Here is an 11,452-nt window from a genome sequence, read left to right as displayed (position 1 = left end):
ACATACATGGTATTGATCAACTATATAAGAAAAATGCCTTATATTCTGGCTCTAATTTCTTGATATGGTATATAGTAATTTTTTTTGGTTTTGGCTTCCCCTTTACATATTGTAATAATATTGTAGTTTGTTAAATGAGGTTTTCAAGTTTTAAGATAATTACTCACCTGACTCGTAAGGTCCAATTGACAGATTATTAATAAGGTGTAGAAGTCAAGTTCAAAGAAATTAAGTTGTGCAATTCTCATGAAGTTACTGATCAAGAATCGTAGTGGTAATGCATTTTACTCTCTCTTTCTTTAGCAATTATTGATATGTGGGGGACTCTGTGCATTGGTTGAATAAAATTCTGTCGGTTGATTTTTAAAATGTCTGTATGATAGTAAATGCGTAGACCAAACAAATTATGTGATCCACATGTTTGGCAATGAATGATAGCGAGTACGGAGCATGTGAATTGATTTACCAAGCTACATGATGCTGTACCATACCATGCCTATCATCCTTATTTCCTTTCAATTTTATTCCTACATTCAAATATAAGATTGCCTAAATTACAATCAATTCTTTGAAATTTATCATAATTATAAATATTTTTATTATTATTTGAAAGTTTAGAAATACCTATTGGAATTAATGAACATGTATGTGTAAATTTGTCGTAACAGCTCATTTCAAACATAAAAGTTGAGACAAGATAATTGGTGCTCTATAATTGATCCAGACTTTATGGTCCAATATTTAGTTATGTGCCAAGTAATGGTGACCAGCCATCTACCTACAGTCGATGGTCATTGAAGACGACGGCTTGGTCGGAGAATGAGGGACCTATTCAAGCCACACGAATATTGTCAGCATAATTTTTTTTTAACCCTAATCGATTTTGAATATATCATAGTTAATTATATAACAAATGTAATATATTTATTGTTTGATTGGTATATAATTAAAAAAAATGATCAATTACATGAAAAGTATAATACTTTATTAATTGATTTTATTCAATTAAATTTGATTTGAGTAAAAATTTTCGCAAAACAAGTAAATGTGACATGAAGGAAATAAAATCTTTGAATTAAGAGCATCAGTCCTACAAAACTCTTGATCTCTATAATGTAAGGGTTATTAATTGACACGAAAAATGCACTCCATCCTACTATAAAATAATTCAGATAAATATTATTTATTATTTTACCAATCTATTGCACCCGGATTTGGTACATCCAAATAATAATATTTTAAAGAATTAAATATCACCGACATGATGTTAATATCATCAAACACAGCGACATATGGGGAAGCCCAAGTTGAGCTATTTATGGGCCTTTAGCTTGAAAACGTAATTATTACCAAATTTCGCTATGGCCCATCTCAGACCTGCAATTTATACTGTAAGCCTTTATTTATTAAATATCTCTAAATGCCCTCAATACAACATATTTCTATATCAGTCGACAACTTAAAAGCAAATAAACAAACAACCACCGCCATAAAAGTACATTAAACATTTACATTTATAAAACTCAAATTCATAACCTTTTAATTGTAAAATCTCAACCTCACGATTCAACCAATAAGTCGTTGGTACTGTAAGCCTCTTTAACTTGCAAACTTATAATTATGATGGTATGTTAACCACATAATCCAAATACATGAGTGAGTGAGGGCAACTGAAATAACGGTTTCACCCTTGGATTATAGCTACAGCTAACAATAGCACTGGTTTTTGTAAAGTTCAGATCTCATCATGAGAGAACAGTTTATCCACCAATTATAGTTACTTACATTCCAACAAGAACATGTACCTCTCGCAAGCAGATCATTAAAGTTCACATATTTATCAAACCCCCTACAATTGTTCATTCTCTTGACATAACATCAAACCAAAGAGATTCTTCTTCCATTCCACAGACATGGAGTTTGCTGGACAACCACACAGGAAGCATGGGGTTAGGACAGATACGATAACAAGATCCGACCAAACTACACATCAACTAAATTCACAAGCCATCAAGAGGGATGGAGTACCATTGTTGATCAACGATCAAATCAGGTATCAGGTATCAGTATCATATAGACAGTTTTCTACACATCTTCACATTCTTTTAGGAACTTAAGTGGAAAGACCGTCTAGGTAACGATCCATGATAATTGAAATGGATTCGAGGAACGCTGATTCGCTCGTTCCAGGTAGGACAGATTCTTGTGCTTCTTGAACCATCTTCTCGATTACAGATTCTTTCTTCACTGTTTCCCTGCACATGATGCTTCCAATTGCAAAGGGAGTAAACCCTCTCTCTGCACCTTTCTTCAAAAGCATGGTGGAAATGCGGAATACACGAGCACAGTTGTGTGGAACATTCCACCCATGGAACTTGAGAAGTTCAATATCTTTCTCGGCATCCAAGGCGTTTATGTATGCAATTGTGTCCAATGAAAAAGGTTCCCGAGCTTGAGGCCAGTAGAGCCACTCAAACGTACAATCTTCAAACTGCAGGCAGATAATAGCAATGGAGAGAAAGGAAATTAAAAGAGTAGGCAACATTTGGAAGAAACTGACTCAGAGCAACTTTAGGAAATCAATTAGATGAAAGAAAATCTAACATGCATAGATCTAGCAAATGACAGATTGAACAACACTCATTTGAATCCTAACTAGACACAATATGTTGTATACAAATTCAGCAACTGTGCTGGGGATCAAGAGCTCAAAGAAGATACTAATAAAAAATTGAAAAATATTCATAACATTGTTCACAATCACATAGCACTTGAGTTCAAATCAGACGAGTAGAAAAATACTTACATTCTCAGGCATACAGTAGCCATGATCAATGGGGATAAGAACAATTCGATCATCCTCGCCTTCTTTGTGGATCAAAATGTTGCCAGCATGTCTGTCTGCATTTGCCAACCGTATGTCCAGTACACATATCTTGTGCACTTCCTCCACAGGGAAAGCACCAGGACCTATGTCCTCACAACTACCACAGTTCTTCATGAACATCTGAAGTGACCCAATCTTACGAGATACACAGTTAAAACCTTCTGCATAGTGGAATCCTCTATGTTGACATTTGACCATTACGGTAGGTGGAACCCCCGCAAAGCCTTTCTCATCACTATAGATAGAGCGTGGACCTCCCCTTGGATGATCCAAAATATATGCTGCAACTTCCCTTAATGCTCCCTCCCCTACACGTGTGCCCCTCTTCAACCCTTCGCCATCAGAGGACAAGGGTAGGCCCCGAGGGTTATTTACAGCCATGGGCTCCTCATCAATTGGCTTGAAAACAGAAACATAGTTGTGACCATATGAATCTTGCATGAAATAAGCACCCCCTGATCCCTCAGAAGACCTAATAGGTTGATAACCCCTCTCTAGACCCTTAAAAGTGGCATCAAGAAGTTGGTTAATCACCGGTGACAATGCAATCTTAGGATTAATTTTCAGTGGTTCAAGGAGAAAATCATTTTCTAATAGATTGACATCTACAATTGGAAGTTTCTCAGTTTGATCTCTCCAGTCAAAATCTCCCTCATTCACTACATTAGCTACCCTCTCTTCCACATCTGATGCTAATATTGATACCTCAAAATCTTTTTCAACAGGTATGGCCCTGAGTTTAGCTGATTTACGAACCAGAAAATGAATTACTGCTTCGTTGCTCCTACATAAATCATCTATAATCCTCTGATCTTCGAGCTCTTCACCATCACAGAACAATTCTTGGTCCTTGAGACAGAAAAAGCCATGCCCCCTCTTTGCAATCTGCTGTTTCACATACCCCACATTCCTTTTCCTCTGAACGTGGAACTCAAATTCCATGCCACAGACTGTCCGAACAGTGATGGCTTGGAGATCAGAGAGTCGCAAGACCAGATGTAGTACATTCCCATCAGCAACACCATAGTCCTGCACCCGAGAGTTGTTCCTTGCCAATTCTTTCCCATCAAAAACAAGTTTCTGCTTCTTCACAAAGAACCCTTTACATTTTTGAATTCTAAGTTTGACCGAAGCAATTGAATCTGATTCCAGAACCCGCATCGGAATTACTGACCCACCAACAGTTAGGTAGATCAAGATTGAGTCATTTGACCAGGAGCCATGCTGACCAGAGACACGGCCGGGGAAGTTCCAATAATCCTCATAAACAGGACTTAGAGCTACACTAGCCACCGACATTGCAGCCCAAGAAGATCAAACTCTTCTCCCTACACACCAAAAATTTAAGGAAAAATTCAATCCCTTGAACCGATCAAAGGAGTAATAGATCCAAGAAGAGGAGAACTCATTCAGATTCTTGAATACCCCAGAAAGTACCAAAAAATTGACAATGTCCCCAAGAACCAAAACCCTAGATTCTTTCCTTCTACCACATTATCCAGTTCACAAGCCTTCAAGCAGTCCAGCCACTATCAAGACTAAACACAACAATTGAACCGTGAATTAATCCATACATCTTTTTACGCACTTCAAATCATCAACGTCAAAAATAAACATGATCAACGCTTAATTTCAGGAGATTATCATCAAATAACCAGGTCATTATTCAAATCCCAGAGTTCTTCAGTAGGAAATGACAATTAAACACACAAATAACACAAAGAAAAGGGTAAAAAAGAATTGAATTTCTTACCTGATGGGATAAAAAGTGAAAATCCAAACCAAGACCGAACACTGTATCAAATGTCGAGAGAAATGCAGCAACGACGCTACCCAAAATCCATTCCTTCAGCTCCTATCTCCCAACATCAGCTCATCATACATTTGAAAAAATTTCAGAAATTCTTGCAAAGTCTGGATATTTTCTATCCTTTTCTCTCTGTAAAATTTCCAGAGAATTTTGACTGTTGAAGAGAAGCCATTGCGCTTATAAAGGCTTGGAGACGGACCCCACACTTCAAACTTAAATTTATTTTAAAGTTGAGATTTTTTAACGCCGTTAACAGTTCTAGAACTTTACAACGGATAAATAATAATTATTAATAATGGGGAGAAGAAAACTATAAAAAATTTGAAAAAAGAATTACATATTAGAAATTCCTAAATTTATTTTATTGAAAAATAAAAAAAAATGATTTAAATAAAAATATAGACATACATTTGAAATATTTATACTAAATTAACTCAGAAATCAATTTAAATAAAATTAAATTAGGTATGAAAATATTTTTCAAAAAGATATGAAAATAATAAATTATTTTATAGGAACTGTTTTCTCATTTTTATTTTATTTGTTTATGAAGGAAATAGTTATAAAGGGAAGGCGACTTTGGTAATTAAAGCTAGGAAAAGTAACGGCCGTCTACAAGAATGACGTGTTCATCCAATGGCGTTTGCTTACTTCCCTAAACTTATGGGAGTTAATTTAAATACTATACTCAGCTCCCTATCTGAATTGTCCAAATTGACCACCACCATTTTGTGGAAAAAGGGTACTATTACATGGCCACTACCAATTAAGTTTTGCCACATCAGATCATTCTATCAAGATGAATTTAATGTCATTATATGTGATCCAACGGTTCACAGTTCATATAATGCAAATACACACATTAACAACATCGAGTTTACTTTCTATAAAGGAGAAAAAATGCTAGTCAATTTAAATCTTATATAGTTGATAATTAATAATGTCTAATTCAAAAAGTAAATTTTTTTTCTTTAAACACAACTTCTAAAAATAATGTAATTTAAATGTTTCTAGAAGAGGTAATGATCGGGGGTTGGCCTTCTTAAAAATATGGCAGGATTTGCGGCTCTCTCAATTGAGTTATACTGACCTCAAAATGTTCGAACAGTCATTTTTTGATTAATAGTTCATATGAAATTATATAAGTTGAAAATATTTATATATACCAATCTTTTATACCCCAAGTACAAGTTTGGCTACTTTAGATATTCTTATGGGCTTCATATTTTCTTCTCTTAAGAATAAGGCGGATGTAATCGAAACCTTTCTTAATGTTCCAATCTTGCAATACACGCAATTGAATCTCCAACTTACCAAATCACTTTTGAAGTATTTCTAAATGAAGAAGACAATAAACATAGTTTTCAAATCCAAACACAATAGGTAAAAGGTTTTGATTTCATAAAAATTTCAAACATCAAAATCATCATACATTAGTTTTAGATGTTAAGTATGAAGAGCATAGAAAAAAGGGTGAAGTAAGAAGAGACAAATATGAACCCTTTGTTTGGGCAAATTTTGCAATGGTGAATTACATCAAGCACTAAGTGTATCTCTTGAATCATGCACTCATATCACAAGCTTTTTACAATTTCCATAGGATTGTTGGGGGACCATATACCTATGACTTTTATTGTTAGATTAGTGCACATCTTAAGCATGCATATTCCTTGAATTGGGACAAGAGATTTTTAGCTGGAAAAGTTAAGTAGAGGGTTTTAGGTCTCACTCTGTGCATGCATCCCTATAACCAATACTAGTAGTTAAATGAGAAAATCAAATGTATAAATGAAATTATTTATCTTCAACTATTTACACCCGACACAGTTTATTACAGGATTAAGGAAAGAAGCAGATGAGTAGAAGCAACTCGATCCTAGGTTCTAAAATCAAGAGTAAACATCCAAAATTTGAATCTTCCTCAACACCAACCAGCAGCTTCATCTCAAGATGATTCGACAAGCAACAGTATAAGTTATCTACAAACTCCGCTCCATAAATTCCCATATACGATCCCTAATTAAGTCGGGGAGGCATGTGACGTTCGTCTGGGAAAATCAACAGTTCATGGGGCTTTCCAGCGGCCACAAGTGCGTTCACAAGCTTGGCTGTGTGCCTGAAATGCACGTTCCCGTCAATCATGCCATGCACGAGCAGGAGCTTCCCTTTCATGTTGTCGATATGGTGCATCACGGAACTCTGCAAATAGCCTGATCGGTTTTCAGAAGGTAGACCCATGTATTTTTCTGTATAAAAAGAGTCATATCCATCCCATGATGTTGAAAAACTTGAGGAAACCTTGCTAACGCCATTGCCGACGCATATCCACCATAACTCCATCCGTTCAATCCAATGCAACCAAGCTTGGCAAAGATACGTACTTGACAAAAACACACGACACGAATTCAAGCAAAATACCAAAAACATGCAGTTTCAGAGGGAAACAAATAATCTAACCTTGCAAATTAATACACCTTTACTTGGCAGATACTGGGCTCTCATGCAGACTAGTTGTATACTGGGACCACCATATACGTGAATCATAGTTTGTACTGAGAAGCTTCAAAAAACTCCATTCATGGAGAGGATCTTTGCAAGCAGGTATAAAATCTGAGAGGAAGAATTTTATTGAATTGAAAGTGGGTGTGGATACCCATTTAAATACACAGAGGTACAATGCAGGTGAAGAAAAAACAAAACTTCAGCCACCTCAGCTATTCTGGTAGAAAAACGCTAAAAACTAATGAGAAACGCTAAAAGAGAAAAGCAATATGTACAATGAAGAAGTTGCTAATAACTAAGAAAGAAATAAAAGTGCAAAAGCCCTCGGATAAGTCGTGAATGCGAGAATGCGAGATGCTCTGTTTTTGTTTTCTGCTGCTCTGCTGCACATGAAGAAACTACAGCAGCAGCTCCACTTCAACACCCCCCCTTCAAGCTGGGTCTGGAGGACGAAGCAAACCCAGCTTGGACATGAATTTGAGAAAGGCAGCACTGGGAAGTGATTTCGTGAAGACGTCAGCAACTTGTAACTTGCTGGAGATAAAAGAAGGTAGAATGAAACCTTCTTTATACTTGTCGCGGACCACGTGACAATCAATATCGAGGTGTTTCGTACGTTCATGGAACACCGGATTAGCTGTGATGTGTAAAGCGGCCTGATTGTCACACCAAAATGGAATAGGAGTCGAAACTGAAATCTGGAAATCTTTGAGCAGGAAAGAGATCCATTGAAGTTCACAAACAGAGGCAGCCATGGCACGATATTCCGCTTCGGCTGAAGAACGTGAGACGGTGTTCTGTTTCTTAGTCTTCCAGGAGATGAGGGAAGAGCCAAGAAAGATGCAAAAACCAGTAACGGAGCGACGTGTATCCATACAGGAGCCCCAATCAGCATCAGTATAAGCTGCAAGCTGAAAATTAGAGGATGAAGGAAAGAATATACCAGTAGTCAAAGAGCCCTTAAGATACTTCACAACGTGCAAAGCCGCAGACCAATGTTGATCAGTGGGATGTTGCAGGAATTGGCTTAGTTGCTGTACTGCAAACGATAGATCAGGACGCGTGAAACCAAGGTACAATAGGCGCCCTATCAGCCTTCTATATTTTTCAGGATCAGGAAGAGGGGATCCAAGTTCAGAACTGAATTTGATACCGTGAGGAAGAGGAGTCAAGACTGGATGTGCATCAGTCATCCCAGTATCAGTGATAATATCACTGATATATTTCCTTTGTGTAACACTCATTCCGTCAGAGGAGCGGGCAATCTCCAATCCCAAAAAATATTTTGCATACCCAAGATCCTTGATTGTAAAAAGATCATCCAAGTAAGCCTTAACCTCTATGATTAGTCCCTCCGCCGGACCCATGATGAGAATATCATCCACGTAAACGAGCAAAGCTAAAAAACCACCACTAGTGAGTTTAATGAACAGGCAATTATCGTGGGCAGACTGGAGAAATCCGAAAGCACTTAACTTCTGAGTGAATTCATGGTTCCATTGGCGTGAGGCTTGTTTCAAACCGTAAAGTGATTTGTGTAATTTGCAAACCATGCCAGGTTGCACAGCATATCCTTCGGGAGGCGTCATGTATACCTCCTCATCCAAACGCCCATGGAGGAAGGCGTTGTTAATGTCAAGCTGATGAACCGGCCACGAATAAGCTGCAGCAATGCTAAGAAACACCCGTACAGTAACACTCTTAGCTACTGGAGAGAAACTCTCAGTATAATCTACTCCTTCAATCTGAGTGTACCCCTTCGCGACAAGACGAGCCTTATATCGACTGACACTTCCATCAGGATTCAATTTTAACTTGTAGACCCATCGTGAACCGATGGCTCGTTTTCCATGCGGTAGATAAGTTAAACTCCATGTATTATTCCTTTCAAGAGCCTGAATTTCCTCCTTCATTGCCAATTCCCATTCAAGTCCCTGAGCTTGAGAATAAGATCTAGGTTCCTGCAAAACAGATAACTGGGCAACAAAATGCAAGTGTGCAGTGGAGAAAGTAGAGTGATGATTGCAGACATAATCAGATAGCCAAGCGGGCTTATGAACATGACGAGTTGAATGTCTGAGAGGTCTAGGTGATGTATTTTGTATAGGAGAAGGGAATGCATTAGCAGGAACAGAATCAGGAAACATAGGTTCAGTGGACTGAGGAGAAGGGGTCTGTATAACATCAGGGGCAAGTTCTATATCAGGGACAAGTTCTATATCAGGGACAAGAGGTAGACTGGTATCTGGGGCTTGAGTTGATGGGGACTGCAAAGGAAAAACATGTTCATGGAAGATAACATCACGTGATACTACAAGCTTATTTGTGTCTAAATCATACAATCTATACCCTTTGTAATCATGGCAATACCTAAGAAAGACACATTTTAGAGCCCTTTCACTGAATTTATCCTTGTCAGACTTGGGTACGGTGGCAAAACATAGACACCCAAAGATTCGTAAATGATCATAAGTTGGAGTAGTATTATATAACATCTCATATGGACTTTTCCAAGATAGTACAGAAGAAGGTAGCCTGTTGAGGATGTAGGTGGCAGTGAGCAAAGCTTCGCCCCAAAATTTTGTAGACAAACATGACTGAAAAAGCAGAGACCGTGCTATTTCAAGGAGTTGCTTATGACGTCTCTCAACTAAACCATTTTGCTGGGGAGTATATGGGCAAGATTTTTTATGAAAGATGCCTAGCAATGCGAATAGAGATTGACAATCCCTGCCTAAAAACTCGGCCCCATTATCAGTTTGTATATGTTTAACGGATGAATGAAACTGATTCTGGGCATATTTAAAGAATGTTTTTAACAAAGTAGGAGTTTGGCTTTTGTGTCTCATCAAATATGTCCAAGTCGCACGAGTGTAATCATCCACAATCGTAAGAAAATAATGGCAATTGGACAAAGTTGGTTTATGATAAGGTCCCCATATGTCGACATGTATAAGATCAAAAGGTTTGGATGTCGAAGAAGTGCTATGGGGAAAAGGCAACCTATGTTGTTTAGCGAGAGGACACACAGTACAAATTTCAGCATTTTTAGTAACATTTTTCATGGTGGGAACATGTTCAAGTACCTTGAGCGAGGGATGCCCCAACCTCTTGTGCCATAACAAAGCATCAGATTCTATAACACGAGATACAAAGTTCGAAGAAACAGATTGGAAAGATTTGATAAAAGCTGTATCAAAAGACTGTTTATTGAGAATATAGAGATGTTTGGTTTGCTTTGCCACTGCCACCACCTCATTAGTCATCCGGTCCTGTATCAGACAACAAGAGGGAAAGAAAGTGAAACGAAGTTCAGAAGTGGTACACAACTTGCTAACCGAGATCAAGTTAGACTGAAAAGTGGGAACGTATAGCACATCTTTGAGCACGAGTCTCTTAGATAAATGTATGTGACCAGATTGTTTAGTTTGTATTGAGGTGCCATCAGGTAGATATATAGAAGATGTGAAAAGGGATTTACTCAAAAAGTGGAAAGCATTGACATCACTGCACATATGACTTGTTGCACCAGAATCTATAATCCAGGAACTTGGATGCAAATGCTCAATACCAGTAAAGGTGCAGTAGTGCATACCTGCAAAATTTTCTGAACAACTTGCCTGGATAGGGTCTGAAGGCAACTTTTTCAGCATCTTCATAAGCTCCATGACCACATCATTAACTGAGGATTGATCCTCCCTTTGCACTTCTTTTTGAAACTTAGGTTCTGGTCCTTGCGCAATATTCACCCTGTTCGAATCCCCAACACTTTTCCTTCTTTGTTCGTTCAATTCTTTATACCATTCCGGCACTCCGTGCAACTTGAAACAAGTACTTTTGTCATGACCTGTTTTGCTACAATGCTCGCATTTCATACTTCGTTTATCTACTACTCCTCTCTTTCTGTAACTCTGTCCTCTTGGTAATTCCTCTCGTTTCCTAGCTGCCCCTTCAGCAAACAATGCTGCTCCCTCAAGTGATTCACCCATGTGTACTTGCCTTTGCCTCTCTACGCGTAAAATCATCGAATAGGCTTTATTTATACTCGGTAGAGGTTCAGCAACCAGAATCTGACTCCGCACATTATCGTATTCTTCATTCAGACCCATAAGAAACTGCATAAGATGATTTTGCTCAATCAGGTCCGCCATCGCCTTAGTGACATTGCATGTACAGGCGCATGCACAGGTACACTCAGGTAATGGTCGCAACTGAATTAGTTCATCCCATAGCATTTGGATTTTGGTGAAATA

At 37.9% G+C, this 11,452-nt stretch overlaps 2 protein-coding genes across 4 annotated transcripts; both read right to left on the bottom strand.

The window, feature by feature from the left end:
• Window positions 1,672-4,857, bottom strand: LOC105160358 (phosphatidylinositol 4-kinase gamma 3). 3 transcript variants are annotated; one of them, XM_020693401.1, is made up of 4 exons: window positions 4,641-4,857; window positions 4,313-4,425; window positions 2,807-4,215; window positions 1,672-2,491 (listed from the first exon to the last, which is right to left on the bottom strand). In XM_020693401.1, exons 3-4 carry the CDS (start codon window positions 4,184-4,186, stop codon window positions 2,114-2,116), a joined length of 1,758 nt encoding a protein of 585 aa, XP_020549060.1. In that variant the 5' UTR covers window positions 4,187-4,215; window positions 4,313-4,425; window positions 4,641-4,857; the 3' UTR covers window positions 1,672-2,113. The 3 variants fall into 3 exon arrangements, with proteins under 3 accessions (XP_020549060.1, XP_020549061.1, XP_011075991.1); XM_020693402.1 differs by having other exon boundaries at window positions 4,325-4,425; XM_011077689.2 differs by lacking the exon at window positions 4,313-4,425.
• On the bottom strand, window positions 10,253-11,350 carry LOC110011914. Its single transcript, XM_020693544.1, has 2 exons — window positions 10,795-11,350; window positions 10,253-10,471 (listed from the first exon to the last, which is right to left on the bottom strand). The coding sequence occupies exons 1-2, from the start codon at window positions 11,348-11,350 to the stop codon at window positions 10,458-10,460; spliced, it is 570 nt and encodes a 189-aa protein (XP_020549203.1). The 3' UTR covers window positions 10,253-10,457.

The sequence above is a fragment of the Sesamum indicum genome, linkage group LG4, assembly GCF_000512975.1.
Source record: "Sesamum indicum cultivar Zhongzhi No. 13 linkage group LG4, S_indicum_v1.0, whole genome shotgun sequence".
Taxonomy (NCBI): Eukaryota; Viridiplantae; Streptophyta; class Magnoliopsida; order Lamiales; family Pedaliaceae; genus Sesamum; species Sesamum indicum.
The sequence above is the reverse complement of the archived record's forward strand: the minus strand, read 5'-3'. Positions and strand labels throughout refer to the sequence as shown.

Excerpts from the sequence above, each read along its gene's own strand:
- LOC105160358 (XM_020693401.1), bottom strand. The coding sequence starts at position 4,186 with ATGTCGGTGGCTAGTGTAGCTCTAAGTCCTGTTTATGAGGATTATTGG. Across the intron at positions 2,492-2,806 it reads GCTACTGTATGCCTGAGAAT|TTTGAAGATTGTACGTTTGA; the intron begins GTAAGTATTTTT and ends ATCTGCCTGCAG.
- LOC110011914 (XM_020693544.1), bottom strand. The coding sequence starts at position 11,350 with ATGGCGGACCTGATTGAGCAAAATCATCTTATGCAGTTTCTTATGGGT.